We start from the raw sequence: 25,796 nt of genomic DNA on the forward strand, positions 1-25,796 counted from the left end.
ATCTCTCAAACAAAAAGAAAACTCAACACCTTGATATTTGGCTAATAAATATCCTTTTTTAAAATAATTAAAAGAATTTACATCGAAAATCAAATCGTTTGGATTGCTCATTGTGTTTTGTTTTTTAAGATAGTTAATTTTTATAAGGAAATTGAAATAATGAAAACATATGAAATTTAAATGTTATGTAATTGTTTATTTACAATGTTTTATAATTATATTATTATGTATTAAATTGCAATATATAATATTTATTTATCACAACATTAATGTTTTAATGTTGACGACATTCAATAGATACTAAATGGATTTTTTTAATATATTATATTATTTTGGTTTTATAATTATAAAATGAATCCTTCCACACACAAAAACGATAAAAATAAATAGAAATACGTAAACACAATAATCATATTATCATCGAAGACTATTGAGATATATACATACACAAATTGTTTTGTTTTTCGTTGCAATAGTTTGTTTGAAAGTACAGTTACGATTATCAAATGAAATGATATGATATTTACATACATACATGTATGTATATTGTACATTATAAACTGTTTTCCAAAAGTCGGTACCGAAATTACCCCAATATTTGCTAAATAAACAACCCATTTTTTTTCTTTTCTTTTACCTCTGTTTTTTATTCATTTTTCTTCGTCTTATTTTTCAAATAACTGTCTTCCACTTTTATCTTTTCTCGAACAAACAAAATATTCGCATTATTTTTCCCTCCAAATTTCTAAATAACTTTCTTCAACGAAAAAAAGACTTGACAAAATAATCGATTTTGCCGAAAAGTTAGAAACATTAATTTTGAAACCCAAAACAATTTGAATAACAAAAAAAACTAAATAATCATGTCTAAACCAAGAAAAAGTTATGAACGCGAGCAAGAAGGAAAGAATGAGAGGGTCAAGATGGCTTTGGAAAGAGGACTGTCATATCGCGAGATCCAACTGCTTTGTGGAGTTTCCAAAACAAAAATAGCTAGTATCAAAAGGGGAGAGGAGACAAAGCCAAAGAAGATGGGAAGACCAAAAAACATCAGTGTTAATGTTGCTCAAAGTGTTGTCACACGAACATTAACTAACCCATCTTCTTCTTGTCTTATGGTTTCCAACGATGTTAAAGTTTCTCTTTCAAGTGTCTATCGTCTTAGAAAAGAGAACAAATTTGTGTTTGCAAAGCAGAAAAAAATGCCGGCTCTGAAACCATTACACATAACAAAAAGACTTATTTTTGTTAAGAAACAGCTGGCAAACGCAAAGCGTATTTTGACATGGACCAAAAACACTCTCATTTCCGACGAGAGTCGTTTTTGTTTATACTCTGACGGAAAATATGTTTGGAGAAGACGTGGAGATCTTGATAAGGAGGCGTTTGTGCCAACTCCCAAGTTCAATCGGGGTGTGATGGTGTGGGCAGCAATTGGGAGTCATTTCAAGTCAAAACTCGTTTTCGTCGACGGAACACTGAACGCGGTAAACTATCAAAAAATGTTGGCCGAATCAAGAGTGTTTGAAAACGCGAAGAAGGTGTACAAACACGGGATGGTGTTTCAACAAGATGGTGCAAGACCCCACACAGCGAAAAACACAATTGAATGGTTTGAAGGCTTGGACCCGAAGCTCATGGTTCGACTACTGAAAGAATGGCCTGCAAATAGCCCCGACCTCAGCCCAATTGAACACTTATGGCAATACTTGGACACCTTAGTAAGAAAAGAAAAGGAAATCTTCGAGAACATTGAAGAACTCAAAGAGGCTCTTGAAAGGGCTTGGGATTCAATACCTCTTGAGACAATTGATAACTACATAATGTCGATTCCAAAGAGGTTTGAATTGTGCAAGGAAAACAACGGCGAATTTATCGGACACTTGCTTTAATCCGTTATCAATTTTTTTTATTTTTTTCTTTTTGAACTCGTTTTATCATTTCTTTGTTCGTCTTCAGAGGATGTTTGTTTGTTTTTTTTATATGTATTCAAATTGTTTTCATTATTTTGACTCGAAAAGAAATAACTGTCTTAGAAAAATTGCAAAAGACTTCCCAACGTTTCGACAAATGCCCGAAAAATTACGAAAATAATATAATTTGTTTGTTTTTTTAGGTCAAAAAAGTCGGTACCGTTTTTTGTTTTTTTTAAAAGATAAATAATAAAACAAAGTCTTTAATAACAATAAAACGGGAAAACAGCTAATAATAGTTTCTCAATTTTTAGCGGTAGTACTTACTTTTGAAATACAGTTTATTATATTAAAAACAAGAAAATTAATAAAACATCATGTTATTTTAAAATATATTAAATTGATAGTTGTCATAATGTATAAAAAACATGACAAACAATCAACTGCAGATAAGTATTTATGACTTAATGATATGATATTTAAACACACTTGTTTATTAAAAATAAAAACAACAAAATTATGAAAAATGTGATTATTGTATAATCATAAAATACAATAAAAAGCGAAAATTGGAAATAATATTTATTCCTTATAACAGTATTGTAAAAATGTATGTATTTTATTTATATGTATGGATGTTAAAAATTGATATCATGGTACAATTTAAAATTAAAATATACATACGAAAAATGAACTATGTGTCGTATTAAAAAGTGAGTTGTGACAAATTGAAACAAATATGGTTCAAAATTCCAATTAGACTTAAAGTTATTGAAAAGTATTAAATAGATTTAGTGGTAATCTTACATAACACATACTTATAAAAGTGTATTCACAAAAATGAACAATTTATGTGTTGTGATTCAAAATGATATATATAAACAGAAAACAAAATATTTGGTATTATTCAATTAACAATAAAAAGTGAACTACATACAAGTAAAAATTGATATAGTTGATATACAAATTAACACATTTAATGTTTAATTGTGAATACAACAAATGAAAGATAATATAAATCAAATAAATATTTGATTTATATTGTTTTGTTACAAAATATAACAAAAACGTAAATACTTATAACGAGAAAACGAGAAAACGAGAAAACGAGAAAACGAGAAAACGAGAAAACGAGAAAACGAGAAAACGAGAAAACGAGAAAACGAGAAAACGAGAAAACGAGAAAACGAGAAAACGAGAAAACGAGAAAACGAGAAAACGAGAAAACGAGAAAACGAGAAAACGAGAAAACGAGAAAACGAGAAAACGAGAAAACGAGAAAACGAGAAAACGAGAAAACGAGAAAACGAGAAAACGAGAAAACGAGAAAACGAGAAAACGAGAAAACGAGAAAACGAGAAAACGAGAAAACGAGAAAACGAGAAAACGAGAAAACGAGAAAACGAGAAAACGAGAAAACGAGAAAACGAGAAAACGAGAAAACGAGAAAACGAGAAAACGAGAAAACGAGAAAACGAGAAAACGAGAAAACGAGAAAACGAGAAAACGAGAAAACGAGAAAACGAGAAAACGAGAAAACGAGAAAACGAGAAAACGAGAAAACGAGAAAACGAGAAAACGAGAAAACGAGAAAACGAGAAAACGAGAAAACGAGAAAACGAGAAAACGAGAAAATTATATTAAATAATTGAATTGTTGTTATTTTAAATAGTTTAATATTGTTAATATATATAATTTTTATATTACATATCTAATAAATAACAATATTGTTTAAATGTTATTTATTTATAACAAACTTTATATAATTATAAATGTGGAGAGTTAACAATTTATATAGTTTCTTCATATCTATTAATAACAGAACTTCTGGGGAGTTATAAATATATATATTTGCCGATTTTTTTCTTCGAGTAAAAAAGTACCAAAATGCCACACTATGACTTTAAATTCAGAGAATGTAACGAGGAAATACTATGTCACATGTTTAATAATCGACCATTTAGGGGTTCTCACTGCTCGTATTGTAACAATTGTGTTGACAAATTTGATCATCATTGCCCTTGGTTTGTTTCAATATAAAACTATTTAAATCAGTCGATAGAGAGTATACTATATATAGTAGTTTATATTAATAATTATAAGTATAATAAATTAATAGTAGAAGTATAATAACTTATAAGAAGGAATTACAGGTCGTACTTCTTCCTTCTTTTTTGGAGTTTAATGTATTTGGCGTATATCATGGCGTGTTCTTTGGCGGGAATTTTAGTTCCAATTGAAAATCCATGGAGCTGGAAGGCGTTTTTGAAGTCTTGGAAATCGTAATACTTCTTAGAGTTTGTTATTACTATATATTTAGTATTTTAAACTATATAGTATGTTTAGAATATATAGTATATTTACTAATATAAAAACTATTCAATCAAATTACACAAAGACCCTTCATTTTCCTCTATTGCTTCGTCTGTTTTGGTTTAATTATCTATTTGTTCACTCGACACGTCATCCAATAATTTTTGGTCAAACAACAAACGACAAAATAAAGAAATTCCACGCTTACGACATGGGCTTTATTAAAAATTGGACGGACTTCTTGTTCAGTCCAATTCCACCACCATTTCCACTCCTTAAATCAAAACCAAAGAAAGCAAAACAAGCAAAAATGACTCAAGAATACACGCCAGTTTAAATGGAACTTCAAACACCTCCAAACGGCGTCGATATTAAAATAGAAAAATGAACAGAAAAGTATTCTAGTAAATTAAACTATAAATAATAAGTTCTTTTTTTAACAAACACCGAATAGTTTTTTTAATTAAATTAATCAAATTATTAATAAAAAACTTACAAAAAACAATTAAAAGTTAACTATACAAAAATAGTAAATTAAACTATTTAAAAACCAGTAGCTCTTTCTTGATTGATGAATAACAGACAGACAACATCTTAGTTCTTTTCTTCTCGGGTATTGCTTCTCTTGTTGGACAAGTTAATTTTGAACTGGAAGTAATTGGGGAAGTTCACTGGCTGTTTTACAAATATCGAGGAGTCAGTCACATTCAGTTCCTTTAGCCCACTTTGGTAACACGTATTTGTTGACAGTCCCTATTACCGTCTTTTTTCGAGGGTTTAACATCTTCATTCCTGATACACTGATAAAGGTCTGCTCTGTACTGGCTACACTCCCAACGCCTTCGGAATCCATCTCGACCCCCTGATCATTGTTGACGACTGTTTCAGGTAATTCGACTTTTTTGGCACTTTGAATTGCTTTTGTCCGTTTGTCGAGGATGTTTGTCTGTTTGTCGACACGGGTGAGGATCTGGCTGAGGATCTCACAGCGCATCGAGAGCCAATCCTCTGTCGCAAAGGTCTTAAATTTGCGACATGTCACATTCAACGCGTTTAATAAACTCTTTTGCTCATCGACAAAGATAGAAGTATCAATTCCCCCCATCACGACATAGAGGACAGAATAGAACTTCTTGAAACGCAGTTTGGTGGAGGTGAGAACTTCACTCTTGACAGTTGGAAGTGACAACAAACCCATTCCAGTCAATGTATTTTCAAAGCAAAGCAAAGCATTTGGCAATTTGAAATACCGCCACACAATGATCATCTCGATCGTGTCAGTAATGATCACTACAAAAAATTACGAAAACCCCCGACAAAGTCGTTTTGAAGCGACGAGAAGGGTGCAAAGTCGAAATATCAATTAAGCCACTTTGCTCGACACATATTCAAGACAAATTGCAAATTGTCGTCGACAACGCGTTTAATGGGAAACGAACAATTGAAACACTGAGCATGGAAAACGTGATGGAAGTAACAACAAGTCTCGACTCTTCATTAGTCAAAGAAGAGAGTTATTTGGGTGTAGTTTGGTATCGTTTATAAATGGACTTTCTTGTATATTTATATATAAATTTATATTTATATATTATAGACTGATCGTGCAATACCGTTGCAATCAAAAGGATGAAAGAGTTGACAAAATTGCTTGACATAATCGACGAATTTGAGAAGGGAGTTGCGATGCTGGACAAATTCAGAAACGTAAATATAGTGCACTTTTTTAACAAACAAAATAAAGATAAAAACATGTTTAAATGCTTCAAGAGGGATTTTGTATGTATTCATTAATGGGATCTTCCATCGTAACATTAAACCAGATAACATCCTCATTTTTTCGTTTGAAGAGAATGTCATTGCAAACGGCAAATTGATGGATATTTGATCGAGTCGAAATATCAACAGTTTGATGGAAAATATAACAATCAAACTAAAGTACTAAATATGTTGGTACTCCTATTTATATGCCCCAGAAGTACTTCTTAAGTTCAAATACAAAACACCGGCAGATATGTATTCGTTTGGAGCGAGTATGTACGAGTGTTTCATATGGCAAAGACCATTTTAGATAAAAAATTTAAGCATCCATGGAACATAGTTAAATGTGTCACCAGTGGTGAATGTATTCCACAAACATATATACATGAGATATATGTTATATATATATAAAAATGGAAACTATAGACACTGCGACGTACGATTTAATTAATGACTTGTGGTAGCAAAGTGCTTTAGAACGACCCGAGATGAAAGAAGTGGTTGAGAGACTTGAGAAGATGTTTGTAACGATGTAATTCACTGGTTTTACTGTTACAATAATGTCAAAGCTATATCAATAAAATGTCACTTGACCAATACCAAGCCAATTTCTATGTATTTATTTATTTTTTATCAACAAAGAGATTGAACGTGGAAAGGTGGGAATAGACCATATTACGACATTATAACGCTCATGTTGTTATACGGTAGTTCACTTTTAAACACATGGACGTCCGTGGTGACGTTTTTATGAGAAGAAATCATTGTTTGCAGCTTTTGAGTGAATTCTTGCATATAGGCATTTCCTCCACACAACATTATATTGTTGTATAACTTTGGTCTGTCTTTATCTTTGTTATTCTTGATAAGGGTAATCACTTCGTCTAAACCCCTTTCCCTTCTTTAAAGGCGATTTTGGGGTCAAATAAAATTAATGGCGCTTGAAGTCTCTCATCGCCAAATGCAATTTTATCGTTGTCGGGATGAACAAACTCAACTTGAATGTGTTTTTGGTACTTCCCTCTTTACTCTTCAAAGCTACAGATCTCTAGTTTGATGTTGTGAGCTATTTATAACGCAGTAAAATTCAAAATTATAGTATTAGTAATTGCCACAATTATTAAAGTAGTTTATATACTGGTGATGAAAAAGAATTCTATATTTAGACTAAATGAGGATGGGAAAAGTTTGCCCTAAAATTTATTTTTGGTACCCGAAAACTAGATAATTTATATCCAGATTTTTTAAAAATAATAAAAATGGGTGCATTTTTTATTAATGTATATATTTTTTATTTTACAACTTTTAATTATGTCGATAATTGTTGTGTATTTTATTGAAAATAATAAAATTTAAAAAAAACTAAACATATATATATATATGTATAACGATTAAAAAATATTTTTTTTATTTTGCAAATACATCAATTTCTACTCGAAAAAACTTTAAATAACACAATAAAAAAATAAAAATAAAGTATAATATCATTATAATTATCTCTGTTATATTAAAACTGTGATATGTATGATTAAATTTTAATTTTATAATAATTAATTACAATTTATATATAAAATTTTGTAATATTTATTCAGCAATTTTTATATTTGTTAATGATTATTAATTTTTTATTCTGAATGATTTTTGATAATAATTTAAATTATTATAATTTAAAATTTAATAATTCAATTCAACTACTTATTATTTGGTTGGAAATAAAATTTATTTTGAATGAGATTTATTCGAAATGAATTAAAAACAAATAAACTCTATTAACATACAATGGAAAACGAGTTGACAGCACTCTCAGCACTCTGCACAAACGCAACAAAGGCGGTGTCAGACCTCAACAAATTAAAAAAAGAATACAACTTTGTTGACAACAAGTCACTTGATATTGAACAACGCATTGAAAATGCAGATGGACACTTTGGCAGACTTGATGAAATGTTTGAAAGAAAAAAAATATCATTACAGCATCACTCAACACGATTGTCACCGATATAGATAACACGTCCAACGAAATCAAAAACGAGTTAACTCGTACTCCACAAAGTGAGACAACGAGAAGTTGTATGAGATATTTAATATCAGAATATCACTACTTGAAGAAAAGTGCCAAATGAATATAAAATTATCAAAAGATACAGATGAAATCAACAAAATCATTCAAATTAAAAACACTAGAATTGATCAAATAGTCAAAACGGAGAAATATATTAATTTAAAAAAACAACATGACGAAGAAGAAGAAAGAATGAAGTGCGAACAAGTCACACGTAAAGAAATAGAAAGTCTTGAAAAATTGGCAGGAACGAAGATCACACGTGTTGTGTTTGACTCGGACAAAGACGATTGGTCACAAAACTATTCAGTTTTTGATGATAAAACCATAAACAGAAGCAACTTGTGCTTTTTAATAGAAGACACAAATCACAACAAGTTTGGTGGCATGTACACAGGCAAAATTAATGCTGTTGGCAATTTTATTAGCAGTGACAGTTCTTACATTTTTTCACTTGTGAGAAGTGGCACTTTAAATCCAAGAAAGTTTGAAAAGACTGGGATTAATTCTGATTTTGAATTTTTTCTTAGTTCTGAATTCTGTCCACGTCTATTTGGATTTGGTTACGGTTGTGATATACGTGTGTATAAAAAAGGTGTTAATGGTAGTTATTGCAACCCAAACACTTACACCGCCAAACCAAACGAGTTGACTGATAATGAAGAATTCACACCAAAGAGTGTTGTTGTTTTCCAACTTAAATGACTTGTTTGTCGCTTTTTGTTTCGTTTTCATTTTAAATATTAGCAACAAGTGACGGAAAAGTGTCATTAATGTATTTTACCACGTCGCCACAATTTGAATCAATGTACAACAAGTTTTAAAAAAATGAACAATTTTTTGAATGGCAGGATAGATGGAATGAAAGAATGGGAACGTTTTACCCCTCAAACCTAAAAGTGGAACGAACACTTGATTAAAACTTTTTTGATGTTTTTGGTTATTTCGGGCATCTCATCTCTGTGTTTTGTATCTTCTTCAAAAAATAAATTCACCAAGGGGCAACTCGCCAAGTTTAACAAGTTTTGACAGTTGCAGCATATCTACTTTTTGTGTCCTGTTGTATCTTTCTGAAGTATGTTAATTGAAAAGTAGTTTGGTATTTTTATCAATTATGGGTTTTTTTAAATTATAATAAATTATATTAATTGGATATCATAACTATATAAAATAATCAGACAAATAAAGTTGTCTGATTATTTAAATTGAGAGAAAGTTCTGCTAGATAAGATTATTTTTTATTAAAAAATATTTATAATTGGTTTTTATTAATATTTTTATCAAATATTAATAAATTTTGAAAATAAATGTAAAATATAAAGTATCAACTGCCAGAATGAATTGTGAAAGTGTCTTTCTTAACAGTTTTATTTGATTGGTTTGTAAACGTTTAATTATTTTTATTTGAATACATCGATAAACATTTAAAAGGTTAGTTTTCTCTTTAAGTGGTCAATAGTCAAATAGTTAAACAACAAAATTAAAACAAACACAAAATACATAGTAATTTATAATTTTTATGGATAAAAGTGTCATCACCACACTATTATTCAAAGTGATCTCTTTTGAATCTTTCTTTTCGACTTCGCAGTAATTCCAAATTGTTTGTCCAAATCTTTTTATCATCTCTTTGTCCATAACAGACCCATCAGGAAGTATAATGAATACATTCCCACCAATCCCCTCCCGATTCTCTGTGTCATACATCACAACAAATCCATCTTCAAAAAGAATGTCTTCCAAAAGATGAATGCACTCCCGCTTCTTTTGACTTCTCACTTTTTGCAGAACCCATTTTCCACTTGAATTCTTCTTGTTGTAACTGGACATCCGTTCTTGTGCTCGTTTGGCAAGAAAACTCTGAACATTGAACACAAAAGAATACTCATCGTTGTCAAAAAAACACCTTTTGAATGCCGATGAATTTGTTGGAGTATTTACTCGGCTTCTTGAGGTGTCCAACAACAACACGTCTATTCATTGATATGAAAGCAAGCAGAGAGCACTGAAGATATGATAGCTGTGTCCGCTCATTTATACATTTGATCTTCTCGCTAACATATGATAATGTTTCCATTGTTTTTGAAGATGGATAATACACATTTATATATTTATTGATGAAGATAATAATACACAATAAACTACCCAATTGATATTCACCAAAAAAAATATTTGACAATATTAAAATAAATATGTAATAAAAATTTAATAAAACAACTATTGGTTTTAATATTTGATTTTGATTTTTATATTTTTATTTTTGTGTTGCTGGATAACACAGGAATTATAAAAATTGTCTTATGTTCTGTCTGCATAAAAACAGTCCAAACTCCGGGAAACGCACCAAATATATAATTAAGTTTAGAATCAATTTTAATTGTTATGTGTTTCACAGTACAATTTGTCGACTTTGGGGGTTAGCGATTTGGCACCCACACCTATGCACATAACTTACATAAATTATTTTTAGAACTAAAACGGTTTGAAAACTTATTGTTATTTGTTTTTTTAAATAATAATATGTAAATAGAATAATTAGTTTTTACGTTTTTATTTTACAATAAACTATAATATAATAAATATTTTTTATTGGACTGTTTATTAACTAACTATACCAAGGTAAATACGACATGTTTAAAGGATTAGAACATTCACACAACAAAATTTCAATTAAAAAGAAATACAACACACTCAGTTTGATCGTGACACGTGTTGTTTATCAAAAAACATGTTTAAGAACAATATTTTGTCAATTGAATTATCTTTAAACAAAAATATAAACATTCAATTCAAAACGTGAATAATGACACTCGTTTTGAAGATAAAAGACTTGTCTTAAATACGTTTAAACCACTTTTCAAGTTATTTGTTTTTTTACTTTAATAACGTCTTGTTAAAACATTACTACAGTGGGTAAAACCTTTTCTGTCTTTTTGACAACTTCCACTTGACTTTATAGATTTTAATAATATAAATATAATAAAATGTAATGTATTGTTTACCATGAAGACTGATAATGTCTCGTGGAAACTTTTTCTGTCTGAAATAATAATTTGTATTATACTCGTAATTACAATTTTATTATTTTGAACTAATAAAAAACAAAAAATGGTTAATAAGACGGAAGCAGTTTTTTATTGCCCTATACGTCATATTAATATCAATTATTATAGATATAGTTTTAACTATGTTACAATACTTATTTTGATTAAAATATATAGATCATCTTGTCAAATAAAATGTCAACATACGATCATTTAAGGTTTTGGTTCGATTCTTTTTGGACACGTTTTGGCGTAATGACCTGGTTGTTTACAAACGAAGCAATATCGATGTTTTTTGGATATTCCGACACATTTGTTATGTGGCTTTTTCATGCCTTCTGTATATTCAACTACGGTTGATGGCTTTATTTGTCTTATTTGACTAATCTTTTGGGGGTCGGTAAGGCCTTCAATTACAAAGCTTTCCGTTACTGTTACTTTTTCACAACCAAAGTCAACAACATATTCACACGTTTTTGTAACAGAAACACGACGAAGGTTTTTGATTTCTTCACGTCCACTACTTTCTTAAATACAATAGTACTCCAGTCCTTTTCGCTTATTTACAACTCGGCTAATTCTTGACTTTGATTTCTGCCATTTGCATCTCTATCTTTTCTTAAAATATTTCCAATCATTTTGGAGTCAAATGGCAATTTTAATTCTCTTTTTATGTTTTCAGGAGTAACTCCCAATTTGTACTTTGCTCTCATTTCTTCCATTTCACTTTCGGTAAAATATGGATAAACTCTATCGGGAAGTTTATGGAAATTGTGATTATGTAAATGGTTAATTTGTATTTCATTTACTCGTTTCTTGTCACGAGATAGAACAAGAGTCAATCTACATGGACAGCTTATGAATACACACTTGAAAAATTGACTGGGACCTTTACAGTGACTACTTAAAGTAACAAACAAAGAAAACATACCACCCTCAAGCTTTGTTGCGGACGCCTTTTTCATTTTTTCGCTTTGAGTTGAGAAATTGTAATTTTCAAATTCAATTTTTAGTTGTTCAATGACATATTCTGGTGTTTCACAATTATTTTCTTTAACAATTTCACACGCGTCTTTATGAAACACAACTTGTGGTTTACATGAAATCATATTTTTGTAAATTATTAGATTTAAATCTAATTATTTAAAAAAACAAATAACAATAAGTTTTCAAACTGTTTTAGTTCTTAAAATAATTTATGTAAGTTATGTGCATGGGTGTGGGTGCCAAATCGCTTACCCCGACTTTGGAGGATTTATGTTCCAAATTGTGTTATTTTTATAGTTTTTATTTTTGTTTTGAAAATTCGTTTTAAATAGAAAAACAAAATACATTTTTATATTATTTTTAATTGTTTATAACTATTTTAAATATAAATTTTTTTAGTTACTTTATTGGTTAAATTCATACAAATACTTCGAATAACAGAACAGTTTGTTAACAAAAATAAGACGTTTTTATATTTATTTGAAACTTAATGAATAATAAGTTTTACATGTCTATTTGTTGATGTGTTGCGCAATTAAATGTATATTATTGATGTGATCAATTGCATTGTTTATTATTTTAATTAAATACAATTAACAAGAAGAAATCATTATGCTTTACTCTTATAACAATTAAAGAGTCTACATAGCGCCGAGGAGTCATCTTTTATAACCCACATCTTTGCCCCTGGTATTACCAGGTTTTATTCAAACCAAAGTCAAATAGCGGTCCTGTGCTATTCAAATGGTAAATTAAATACAATTAACAATGAATAAATTAAAAAATTAACAATAGTTAAATTAATAACAATATTTTTAAAAATAAAAACGAAACCAAAATAAAGTTGTAAAAATTGTTTGAATTAAAGTGAGAAAGCACAGAACTCTTCCATTGTAATGTATCCGTCACCGTTGGCATCTGCCTTCATGACTTGTTCAACAGCTTGTTCACATCCAACCTTCTTGAAGAAAGCAGTGACTTCATCCTTAGTCAACTTTCCATCTCCATCGGCGTCCATCAACTTGTAAAGAACTTTAAGACCGACTTTGGCATCAGCCATATCAACGCCAGCAATAGCTTGATGGAACTTGGTGAACTCGGGAAGGTCAATTGTTCCGTCGTTGTCAACGTCAACAGCCTTGAAGATCAACTGAACAAGTTTCTCGTTCTTGATTTCCTTCTTAGCAGCAATAGCAGCTTTGACCTCTTCATATTGGAGTTTGCCGTCGTTGTTAGTATCGATTGCCTTGAATGCAGCTTCAGCCATTATGAGATGACTGAACAGAAGTTGAAAGAATTTATATAGGGATGTACACGTTAACAAAAAATGATGATTTTGTTTTTTTAAATTTTATTGTAATTAATTGGTTCTTTTCGATAACAGAAGACTAAGTCTCTCTTTGATCGATTTTTGAGTTTCACAAAAATTGTTTTGTTGTTTTATATATTTTTTAGTAAATTCATAAAAAAATAACCATATCCGATAAAATTTTTTAATATAAACCTCTTTGTATTTTTCAGTTTGATAAATTTCGTTCTTCTGTTGTTTTTAGTTCTTTTTTATATTATTTTTATAAAAAAAAAACACAAAAATTTATCATTATATAAAATGTTAAAATTGTTTTATAATATTCAATTATGACATTATAAAAAATTTTAAATAACAAAATTGAATCAAAATATTATAATTATCATAAAATGTTAAGAATGTTGATATTCTTATAATTTTACAGTATATTATTTGTTTGTAGTTATTTGTTTTTTATCCAAAAGTTGTTACAATTATAAATGTTATTTTTAACAATTTTGTAACCAATTTAAACCAAAAAGTAAATTACTCACTGAGAGACAGACTTGACCTTGTCTATCACATTCTGTTCATCAAGTTCGATGTACCCAGTAGCCTGAATTTCGACAGACAGCCCAACAAATGCTTGTTTGATTGTCGCCTTGGTTGCTGAATACACCATTTTCTCTTTAATAAAACAAGCAGCTGGAGTCCACAAGTAAAAGATGATCTTTTCTCTTTTGCCACTTCCTTGGTTGTATTGAAGGTGATAAACGCCGTAACGGGCTGACTTTGGTGGAAGTGCTTTGGTAAAATCTTCATAAGTTTCATCGAAAGGAGCTGTTGTATCAACGACAATTTCTGTCATCTTGTCGTTCATCTTGAAAAGAATGTATCTCCACTTGTGGGACAACTTGAACTCGTTGTAAATAGAAGTAACTTCGTCGCTTAATTGAATGCCAGACATTGAGATGATCTTTCTTGATGTTTTTATACCTTTTCAAATCTATTTTTATTATTTCTCAATAAAAACAAACAACAAATTCCAAATCTTGTTTTTTCAACTCGAGTTGTTGTGAAGTTTCTATTATTACTCAATTTTTAGTGTTTTATATAATTGTTTTTATAATATTTTTTTATATTACAATTGGTTTCCTAAAAGTTGATAGTTTTATCAATAAGTTATATAAATAGTTAAAATGTATTATTATTTATAGTATTTACTACAATTATTTATTTTTTGGGAATACTTAATTCATCGTTTTTCCACAAAATTATCAATAAAAACAAAATTAACAAAAAACTATTATAAATAATTATTTTAATAATATTATACTATTTTAATTATAAAGGATTGTCATAACAAAAATATTAAGTGATTATAAAAAAAATATAAATAAAAAATACAAGTGATGTTTCATTTTAAAAAAAAGACGTCCACAACTTCAAAGTTTTTATCACGATCATCATTTTTTGTTTCACAATAAATCATTATTATTTAATTTTGTTTAATGTTTAAACTGGTTTTTATCCATGTTGTTTATAAAATTAAAAAATTAGTTTTGCGCCAAATGTGGTGGGTGGTATTTTCCAAGTAAAATAAAATGAATTTGATTTTATTTTGTATAAATATAGAATTAAATTATCGTTATTAGAACACATTTTTGTAATATAAAAAAATTGAATGAAAAAATTATTTAAAAAAAATTTTACTAATATCAATATTTATAAAACAAAATAAAAATATACAATGACATATATATAAGAGTTTTAATCGTTCATAGATAAAACGATTTTTTGGTACGCGACTTGAATTGATTGAAAACAATAATAAATCAAACAACTATAATTACACAATGGAAAATGAGTTGTGAGCGTCGAGGAAAGAAAATTGTGTTGTTTCAAACAGTGAGTTTACCAAGTTATTGAATTTCGCAAAATCATTTATAATTTCCTTTTAATTTGTTAGTACAGATGTGGTATTCACCCTTATGTGATACCCGCAACCTTATGCGATTTTCTAAATATAAAAAACTATAAATGATAGAAAAAAATCAATACTTTTATTATTAAAAAGGCAAAAAACACGGTTTTATACAAAAAGAAACTGAACTATGAGGCTTATGCGATTACAAAAATAAAAAAGAATGATTTGGAAAATATAAGAAGACAATTTAACAAAATGAAAATCAACAAAAGAAGTTGAACTAAAATGAACTAATATATCACACTCTCTGTACAAAAAGCGAGTAAAGTGAATGGTAGAAGGCAACAAAAGACGTGTTGCCTTCTACCAGCAAAGAAGTCACAGATCTTCTCAACATATGCAGACAACCAGCCAGGCGTGCTCATCCAAGTCTTCGAGGGTGATGCGTCTATGACATCACACTGCAACCTGCTTGGCAAGTTTGAGTTGTCTGGTATCCCACCCGCACCACGTGATCTTCACAAGTTGAAGTCGTTCGACGTTGATGCAAATTGTCTCGGCTGAAAACAAGACAACAAGTAAAAGAAGAACAGGATCACAATCACGAACGACAAGGGAATACTTACAAAGAAGCAAATAGACAAGACGGTTGAAGACGCAGAGAAGCTCAAGGCAGAGGACGACAAGATGAAGAAACTGGTCGAGGCGAAGAATGGACTTGATAACTACTGCTATTCGATGAAAAACACACTCAACGAGCAAATTGCAGCAAAGCTCTCACCAGACGACAAGGCCGCAATTGAAGCAACCATCAATGTACACTCGACTGGTGAGTTTTGAATACAGCACTGTCATGTGTAGCAGCTGGAAGACTTTCAAAGGAGCAGATAGACACAATCGTTGCAGACGCAAAGAAGTTATTTGTTAAGTGTCTTATAACTCGTTTTTATTGAAAACTTTTTAAAATCTATATCACACCATGGTCGGGATTTTTTATTCATTCCCCGATTGTTTAAAAAAAACAAAGAGACATAAAGCCACAAATCGGGTTTAAGATAAGAAATCTTAACCATGCTTACACTGATCAGTACACACTTTGTTCGGATCGTCTAAATTGATGTCGGTGTTATTTCTTCATAAAAATGATTGTTTTATTAATATTTATGGAAATAACTAAAATAACTTATGATTTGATTTATTTTTGTATGGTTTTTCATAATAATAATAATACTAAAAATTATTCAAAAAAATCGCATAAGCCTCAAGGTTTCACATAAGGTTTAATGACCGTACTGTAATATTTTTTTGTATAGAAAGGTAATGAAAAACAGTCTGGCTAGTTTGTAAATTATAGTAATATAATATTTAATTTGATATAATACAAGAAAAAATGCATATATACTAACAAACAATGGAAATTAAAACAAAATTTTGGTTGATATTTTTTTATTTTTATTGTTAATTTGATAATTGAATTCATGTCGATAAAATAGGCCTTTTAAATACAAAAACAATTGTTGTTGTTATTCTTGTGTCAATACTTTACACAATCAAAAGCAACAAGTTGATGTTTGTCTTAATTTTTAAATAAAGATAATACATTTACCAGCTAACCAAATCAAAATTTGTGAAAATGAGTCAATGTGTTTAACCGACTGAGAATGATTATGGTTGTAACTTTCAGATGTTATATGTCCAAATTCTGTATTTTATCAGAAAAATAGAGGTCTTAATATAGATAAAATTCTTTGTTGTTTTGCTCGATAGTTATATACAATTTAATAAAAACTGAAATAGAGATTAATAATAAATAGTTGAATAGGATTAAATATAGTTAATCTTATCTAGAAGGACTTTTTTCGTTTACAGAAGTGCAAAAACCCGCTTCCGTTTTTAACCACTTATACTTAATTTATAGATTTAAATAATATTAATATAATAAAATGTATAGTACTGTTTATCATGAAGGCTGAATATGCCTCTTGAAGACTTTTTCCATCCGAGGTGATAATTTGTATTATATTTTTTAATATAATATTTCCACAATAGAAACATTTTCTTTGGAATGATTTGAAGAAGTAAGCTTGTCATCAACTTATATTTTAAAACCATGCTGCCTCTTTTAAACAAATAATATTTTATTAGTTTGTAGAAGTGTCAATTGAATTTGTTAACTTTTATCGTTCTCATGAAATACTATCATTTTCCTCAATGTTATCTGTTCTATGTGTAAGTTAATGTGAAGGTATAATTGAATATCTTTTTAATAAATAAAATAGACACCAATACTTAAATGGTCTCTTTAAAAGTACAAACGGGTGATATTGTTGTTCCATTTGATAATAATAGTTTTGAGTTTCAACTCTATTTATTGGTTTGTTAAAACTTTTAAATAAAATATTCCTTTTTGATTTAAAAAAATGAATAAAATCATACAAATTTGAGTGGTTTTATTTATTTTTTAAATCAAAAAGGAATATAGTTTATATTTTAGTTTTAATTAAAGACCCGCATCCCAGTTTTATTACTATTTATATAATTACTATAAAATTTAATATTAATAATTATTCAAATAATTAATAAAACGAAAAACACCAAAATAAATTTATATTTTGATTAGCATCCCACTTTTTACCTTGACTGTATATTAATATTAATTAAATTTATTTTTAATAAATTTTAAATTTATTCGTTGTGTAACTTACTATATTAATTAATTGTCTTTATAATTTCAAAACACACATTTTATATAGTACACTGACAAAATTAATACGAAGCTTATCAAAAAAAGTATCAATTGAAATATTTAAAGAAGTTCTTAATTAAAATTCTCAGAACATCAAGAAAATGGCTACCAAAGCCAAGAAAGCGAAAATACTCTTTGCGGCATCATCGTTTCTTTTCTCACACTTTCCATCTTTGACGTAATAGTCCCCACTGCATTGTTGGCATTCATCGACTTTTGAATCACATTTGGCACAATTTGAGACTCTGCACTTTTTGCAAGCAAAAGCACCAGCTGTGCTATCGGTCTTGTATCCACTATCACATTTGGCAACACATTTATAAGTGTCTTCTACAACATACAAATTGTCGTTGCAAATTGCACATTTGTTGATATCAGTTTCGATACAAGTCTTGCAGTTCTCGACTTTGCAAGTGATTTTTACACATTTCTTAGTTTCTTTGTTTGCTTCATATCCTTCAGGGCAAGTTGTAACACATTTCAAATCTTCTGTGAGATAATTTCCATCAACACAAGTTGTGCATTTTTGATCTTCACTGCACAAGACACAATTTTCAGTTGTGCATTTCACACATTTCATGTTTGTTGTGTCTTTATATCCACTTGCACAGTCTGTTGCGCAACTTTTTTGGTCCACTTGAAGATAATAGTTGGATTTACATTTATTACAGATATCAGTTCTATCCTCAACACAGGTGTCACAATTATCAACATTGCATATTTGAGGAGTATCAGCAACACACTCCATTTTTTCGTCATTTTTAACAGTACCTTCAGGACATTGGGTGACACAAGTGCCTTCACTCAAATAATATGTAGCTGCACATTTGGCACAGACGTCAGTCTTTCCTTCAGCACAAGTTTCACAATTTTCAACTGTGCACGTCTGAGTATCAGCAACACATTTCATGTTCGTTTCATCCTTCTTGGAACCTTCGGGACAGTCCAACCCACATTTGCCAGTCAAATCCAAATAATATGTTTCTTTACATTTGACACAGACTTCATTGTTATTTTCGGCACAAGTTTCACAATTTTCAACTGTGCATGTTTGAGGAGGAATAGCAACACATTCAGTTTTTTCTTCATTTAAAATTGTGCCCTCGGGGCATGCAGAAACACATGCTCCTTGATTTAAATAATTATTTTCACTGCATTTATTGCAAGTTTCCGTTTCTCCAGTCTTTGTTGATGCATCACAATTTTCTATATTAACAGTTTCACATTTTTTGGTTTCTGTAACTTTCATTCCAGTTTCACATTTTCCACATGTTTTGTCCGCATTGAGGTACATATCTTCACCCAAACATGTTGTGCACTCTTCAGTCGATTCTGTTGCTCCTTCAGCTGTTACATCTGAACAAACAGCACACATTTCATTGGTACATTTAACGCATGTGGTTGGTGTTTCAGTTGTAATTTTACCAGTTTCACAAGTCTTTTTACAAGTGTTGTCAAGATTCAACAAATAACTATCTGAACACTGAACACATTTACTTTTTGTTTCTTCGTCGCAACTCCCACAATTTTCAATTGGAGTCGTACATTCCGCTGCGAAGACGGCATACGCAAGTACTGTTAAAAGAATGAATTTTTGCATTTGGTGATTTCGAGTTTGAATTATACCTTTTTATACCTTTTTCAAAATAATGAAAATTTCCAAGTTGTTTTTTATTATGTGTTTTTAGAAAAAAAAACACACCTTTAAGCGTTTCAAAATATTGTTATTCGTTTCAAATACTTTTATTGTATACATACTAATGTACTTTTTAAAACGAATGTTGAAATTATATATTTTCAATCAAGACTAAACAACAATTAAAAATTTAACAAATAAACAAGTGAATGTAATATGAAAATAAACTTTAATAAACTCTAAAAATATATAAAAGTAATCAAACTTTTAATTTTCATGAATGGAGTCTTCATAAAAATTTTATATAATTTATCTAATGTTTTTTTTACATTTTCATTTAATTGTTTTTCATACAACTAAACACAGATAAATATTTTTAAAGAAAAAAAATATTTTTATATAGTTTATTATTATTATATATAAATATATTGATTTGGCAAGTTATATTATGTTTTCACATAATTCAATTAACAAAAAATTTGGTGATTTTCAAAACACATTCAAATAATTTTGCTTGTAAATTGTAATGAACACAACAAAATCAATTGATATTAAACCAGAAATAGTAAAAAATTATAACAACATAAGTTGAAACGAACATATATACAAAAAAATTATAATTTCTTGTTGATATATAATTAATAATTTCTAAAATTGTCCACATATTGGAAAATAATAATAGATTGTGTTTGTTATAAAATTTTTAAACATTGAGTTGAAGTAATCGACATTTCCCCATAATTTTCATTGTGTTATTTCTTTCAATTGTATTAAAAAACAAACAATAATTATTATAATTATAATTATAAAAATATAATAAAAACATTCAATTGTTTAGTTTAACTCAAACACATTAAAAATTAGTAAATTTATAATAAAAATTCAATTTAATAATAAAATAAAAATATCCAAGTTAAAAACGAACTGGTTTCAAAGAATAAACAAGTCTATAATTGTTATTATCTTGATGTAGAATAAAAATCCTATTTTCGACAGTAAATTTTTAAAAAGTTGTACACCTTCTTATATTGCACCGCCATTGTCAAATCAATTCCTTCGTTTTGCAATTTGTTGTTTCTTTTCATAGTCTCATCAAAGCAAAAGTGATCTCTTTTGTTATACAATTGTTCGTTCTGTGACTCAGACTCGTCTTCTATGTACTCCTCTTCCATACAAATTTTCTTCGTTTTTTTCTTTGGCTTTTTCAAAGATCGTTTTAGTTGTTTCTTGTGTGTTTCAATGTCTTTACTACCAATCACTATCGGTGAACCAAATTTAATTTTTTGTTTTGTTAGATGAAGTTCTTAACTTCTTCACGTCGTATTAAACACATCACCTTTTCAATGTTGTAACCTTATTAAGACTTGGGGGTTGAATAGGTTTAGTCAAGTTGTGTTTCTCTTCTGTTTCATCAAGTTTGATTTCTTTATCAAGTAAAGATATATCTATCTTGACTTCGTTAGTTACATTCTTCTTTTCATTTCTCTCACTCGTATGATTTACACATGAATTTTCCACGCCAAAATCATAAAAGATGTGGATATTTGGATCTTTCTGAATCGGTGCAATTTCTTTTGCAATTCGCGTTATGAAGACTTTTTGTCTCCGGTTAGCCTCATAAATGAATTCTCATTTAAATCCGTTTAGAGTTTAATTAAAAATACACGGACAAGTCTTGTTTTGTGGGTCTGACTGAAGCGTTGAACTCATTTGGAGCAAGTCTTGTTGTGATGCCGTTTGTTCCATTATTGCCCCCTTTGTTGTGTGGAGTGACAAGACATTCATTTTATTTTTGTAAATTATATATTTATAAATCAAAATAGTATAATAAATAGTTTAGCTGGTTTTAATAAAATTTCTTTAAATAGATGAATATGAAACAATGTAAAATAAATATACAATTAGGACTCATGAAGTGAAGGCGCATTCGAACGTTCAAATCGCTCAAACGAGAATTCTTCGTGAATTAATTTCGAGCGAACTTCTACAGACCCGAGCGAAATAAAGTTAAACGGTTCACCTCCAATTTCAGAAAATATAGAAGCGATCTCTTCTTCAACTCCGTACATGCGAAGTTTGGGGATTATCTGCAACTGTGTTGTTTCCTCTACAACTTCCATTGAAATTTTTAAAAGTGACTTCTTCGGTTGGGTTTGAATCTTCTTAGTACGACTTTTCAGGCATCGGCTCTTGAATTCGGTTTGGTGGCTTGTTTCCAATTTGAGCTTATTAAAACTTGTAGCGTTCATGTTGTATAATGATCAAATCAATCCATTAAATAGTGGTGGTTAACACGTTGGAGTTTCCTTTTTTCAGTTTTATATGAAAAAAAATAAAAAAAGGTGATGTTTTATTTTTTTGCCGAGTGTAAAAAAATTAAAAAAAGAGGAAAAACCTGTTTGAGCTCCTTTGTGGATTTTTATCCTTATGATTTTAGTAAAATTAATATTCAAACGATAACAAAAATCACTAAAATATTCGAATTATTGTTATTTTGTACCATCTCCGAGTGTTTTATAATTTGCAGCAATTCGCTAAGACAAAGAACGTTTGTAATAAGCGTTTTGTCGCCACTTGAATTGACATTTCATCGACTTGATTCACGCAAATTCATAGAGTGTTCTTATCGTAAATACATACTTACAATTGTGGTGGATAGTACGTCTGTTTTTTCTAACATATTAACTTCGACAACCTTCGCTTAAATTTAGTATCTTTATCATAATATTCAACGTTAAACATATTACTCAATTCGATATCGACTAAAAAATTACTTAAAAACAACACAAACTGTTATTGTTTAAACCTTTAGTTTTTATAATCAAAGGCGTCTTTTCCATCAAGGACTCGATCAGATATTATCGTTTTGAATTTTGGAGATTATTCAGTGAAATTGTTATTTAAAAAATTTTGTTTTGGTAGTTCGGCAAAATAGTATGATGTGTTTCAATGAAAAAAATTCTGGTAAAAAAACACAAAATAAACTCCAACGTGTTAAATGAAAGGGGGTAATTAAACAATTTTTTCTTTTTTTAACAATTCAAACAGTCTTCACATTAATTTGTCAAGTTACTGGGTTGTTTTTAATTATTCAAATACCAAACTATTTTTAGTAAGACTGATAAAGCAAATGATCGTTGTGGGCTTATCATAAAATGGCTTGTTTTAAAAAAAACGGTCTTATTTTTTGTAATAAAACGACAAAAAAAAATAAATACCTTGGTGTAAAAGACCCAACATGGGTGTAAACTATCATAATTTACAAAAAAGCTATTTAAATTAACTTAAAAATATACATTTACTAAATCATTACTATTATGATAGAAAATTATTTCGATTGAATTATTTTTGTTTTATCTAGTCATTAAAAACTAATAAAAATATAAGAAATTTTTATTTTTTTGACAATTGAAAGTTGACAAACGAAAGTCATGTGAGTGAAAGTTAATTTAGCTTTTTTTTATAAAATTATTTAATAATTAAAAACACAAAAGAAATAATTTGCCACTTTTTGAAAAAATAAAAATAAAGTCTGAGTAAATTTTTTTCATTTTGCTGTTTTTTTCGTAGAAAATAACAGACTTTTTTACTTAGATAAACAAACGTTTATAATTGGTAAACATTTTTAATATTTTTTTTAAAAATAAAACTTAAAGTATATATTTTAAAGTTGTTTTATGTTCGGGTTTTGTTATCAAGTTAAATGCTGAGTTGGTCTAAATATTCTTTTTTATATTGCAAATATCTTCATAATTAATCAAAAATGTGGCAAACCATTTAATACGTTTACTATTTTAATTTAATATTATGATATTATTAGTTGTTTGTTTTAATATCTTGGAATATATAAATTGAAAACGGCAATATGTACAATTTGTTACCAACAAAAAAATTAATTAAAAATATAATAAACATTTAAATAAATAATAATATATTTAATATAAAATAACGCCATTTTACATAAATACGAAAAATGGTATTTTTAGTTATATTATTCAAATTTTAAAATAATGAATTATATAATCAAAGTTATAACACATAATATTTTTTTAATTTATTATTTCAATTTATATTATTATGTTATTATTACAATCTAATAATAAAGTTTTGTAAAGGGAATACTACTGGATGCACGTTTATCCATGATTGGTGTCCATCCAGTGAAAACTCCCTTTTTAGCTGGATACAATTATTTATTTGTAAAATAAAGTCAATTTTGTCATTAAAACGAAAGCATTTTTTTGCAACTAATAAAAAATCTACAATAAGAAAATAAATAACAGCTACTCGAGATTATTTAAGACGAAATACGATGGACAATTGATAAGCCAATTAATATTTAATTAGATAAATTAATAATTTGTTTATATGAAAATATTGTAATATAAAACAAAAAAGGGCACTTGATAGTTTATTCAATAAAAATACTTACACATAACAGTAGATTATACACTTTTAATATTGGTACTTTGAACGATTTTATGTTTTTTACTGGCAATTCGTACCTTTATGATAACAAAATCGTTTATTTTATTTATAATAAAATAATAAATGCATATAGATTATTACAAAAAATATATCAAAAGTCTGAATCCAAATACAGTGTTATTCACTGGGTTTTCGATTCCCACCATTTTCAATAATTATTAAGTCAGTTTATTAATTATTTAGTCAAAAAAATAAATTATTTCGTCACATATTTTAATTAATCATTAACTACAGTTATTAGTCCGGCAAAATTAATAAATAGATCATGCAAAATAATATCAATACCATCACAAATAATTTCAATATTATAATTTTTATATTTCATTCACAAAAATAAATAGACGCACCACAAACTTATATGTTCACGTCATTTAGAATTATTAAAGTTTTATCTGAATTATTTCACTTTCAACAACAAAAAATAATTATTTCTTTATAAAATGTTATAAAAAACTATTAAAGTGGAATTTATTAAAGATCCTCTCGAGCATACACTTTTCTCAAAACTTCATTTCTACATCTCTGCATTGTAGCATTAACTTCATGTACTTGCAACTCTTCAAAACTTTCTTTAATTTGAGTGATGAGATTTTCAAAGTCAACCCACTCTTTGATTTTATCTTCGACTCTTCTCTTCCAGAAACCAAAGACATTCTCTATTGGGTTCATTTCTGGTGAGTAAGCTGCATTGAAGACCACACAATGGTTTGTACATTCGATTATATCTTCCATGTCTTAGTGTATTTTACAGTTATCGCACCAAATAACCGCCCGTATTCCCGCCTCGTCATATCTTGAAATAAGTCTTTTGAAGTATGCATTGTAAACCTGTTTATCGTTACAACCATAAACCAAGTCACAATAAGACATTCCTCCACTATCAATCGCTGCAGTGCAAGAAAGACTCATTCCGTTTTTTAATTTTGTCAAGCAACACTTCTGCCCAACTTCGCTCCACCCATTCACTGATGTACATGCGATTGTCCAGGCAATTTCATCCACACAACCCCATGTATATCCTGCGTTCAGGAAACTCAAAAATAATCTTACAATTGCATGAGCACCACACTTCTACGTTTTCTACACATGTTTTTTTCTCATGTCAATCAAGAAGGTAATATACACACAAATCACCCACCACTCAAACGAATGATAAAGAAAGGAACAAGATTAAACACTTATGTAAACCACGGAGAGAGTGGTTAACAATGAATAAGCTCAGTAAAATGTATTATTAAAGATTTCCTTTAACATCCATTGTTTCGTATTTTTCTCTTTTGTCTTTTATGAGATAAATTATGAGAATTTACTAATTTTCTTCAAAAAAATAAATGAAAAAAAATGTTAAAAAACATTAAAATTGTTTTTTGTCAACCAAAGAAATAAGTTAATTTGACTGTAATAATAAGTTTGATTAAAAAAAGTAATTAATTTGATAATAAAAAACACAAAGTTAATTAAAATTAATATAACAATAATTTAAAATAAATATTATTATAAATATATTATTAAACGTTGTTTAATAATATAATTATAAATATATTATTTAACTTAATCAAAATTTTTAGTTTAAAATAAACTATAAAATATAGTTATAAATTTATTATTTATTGCTATTATTTTTTTAGACATCA

The 25,796-nt window shown here is 28.6% G+C and overlaps 6 protein-coding genes across 6 annotated transcripts; 2 read left to right on the top strand and 4 right to left on the bottom strand.

Moving 5' to 3' along the window:
- Positions 1-2,521: 2,521 nt before the first annotated feature.
- EIN_119080 (cisplatin resistance-associated overexpressed protein, putative) lies at positions 2,522-3,561 on the top strand (the record flags this gene model as incomplete). The annotated part of the gene is made up of 2 exons (XM_004258997.1): positions 2,522-2,611; positions 3,001-3,561. The coding sequence occupies 2 exons, from the start codon at positions 2,522-2,524 to the stop codon at positions 3,559-3,561; spliced, it is 651 nt and encodes a 216-aa protein (XP_004259045.1).
- Positions 3,562-3,800: 239 nt separating this feature from the next.
- EIN_119090 (zinc finger protein DHHC domain containing protein, putative) lies at positions 3,801-4,199 on the top strand (the record flags this gene model as incomplete). Its single annotated transcript, XM_004258998.1, has 2 exons — positions 3,801-3,937; positions 4,058-4,199. 2 exons carry the CDS (start codon positions 3,801-3,803, stop codon positions 4,197-4,199), a joined length of 279 nt encoding a protein of 92 aa, XP_004259046.1.
- Positions 4,200-4,923: 724 nt separating this feature from the next.
- EIN_119100 (hypothetical protein) lies at positions 4,924-5,424 on the bottom strand (the record flags this gene model as incomplete). The annotated part of the gene is made up of 1 exon (XM_004258999.1): positions 4,924-5,424. The coding sequence occupies one exon, from the start codon at positions 5,422-5,424 to the stop codon at positions 4,924-4,926; it is 501 nt and encodes a 166-aa protein (XP_004259047.1).
- Positions 5,425-12,939: 7,515 nt separating this feature from the next.
- Positions 12,940-13,344, bottom strand: EIN_119110 (calcium-binding protein, putative; the record flags this gene model as incomplete). The annotated part of the gene is made up of 1 exon (XM_004259000.1): positions 12,940-13,344. One exon carries the CDS (start codon positions 13,342-13,344, stop codon positions 12,940-12,942), a length of 405 nt encoding a protein of 134 aa, XP_004259048.1.
- A 571-nt stretch (positions 13,345-13,915) lies between these two features.
- On the bottom strand, positions 13,916-14,332 carry EIN_119120 (actophorin, putative; the record flags this gene model as incomplete). The annotated part of the gene is made up of 1 exon (XM_004259001.1): positions 13,916-14,332. One exon carries the CDS (start codon positions 14,330-14,332, stop codon positions 13,916-13,918), a length of 417 nt encoding a protein of 138 aa, XP_004259049.1.
- Positions 14,333-18,123: 3,791 nt separating this feature from the next.
- On the bottom strand, positions 18,124-19,638 carry EIN_119130 (hypothetical protein; the record flags this gene model as incomplete). The annotated part of the gene is made up of 1 exon (XM_004259002.1): positions 18,124-19,638. One exon carries the CDS (start codon positions 19,636-19,638, stop codon positions 18,124-18,126), a length of 1,515 nt encoding a protein of 504 aa, XP_004259050.1.
- Between the last annotated feature and the right edge of the window lie 6,158 nt (positions 19,639-25,796).

This window comes from Entamoeba invadens (genome assembly GCF_000330505.1).
Source record: "Entamoeba invadens IP1 unplaced genomic scaffold scaff_1105074725163, whole genome shotgun sequence".
NCBI classification, from domain to species: domain Eukaryota; phylum Evosea; order Mastigamoebida; family Endamoebidae; genus Entamoeba; species Entamoeba invadens.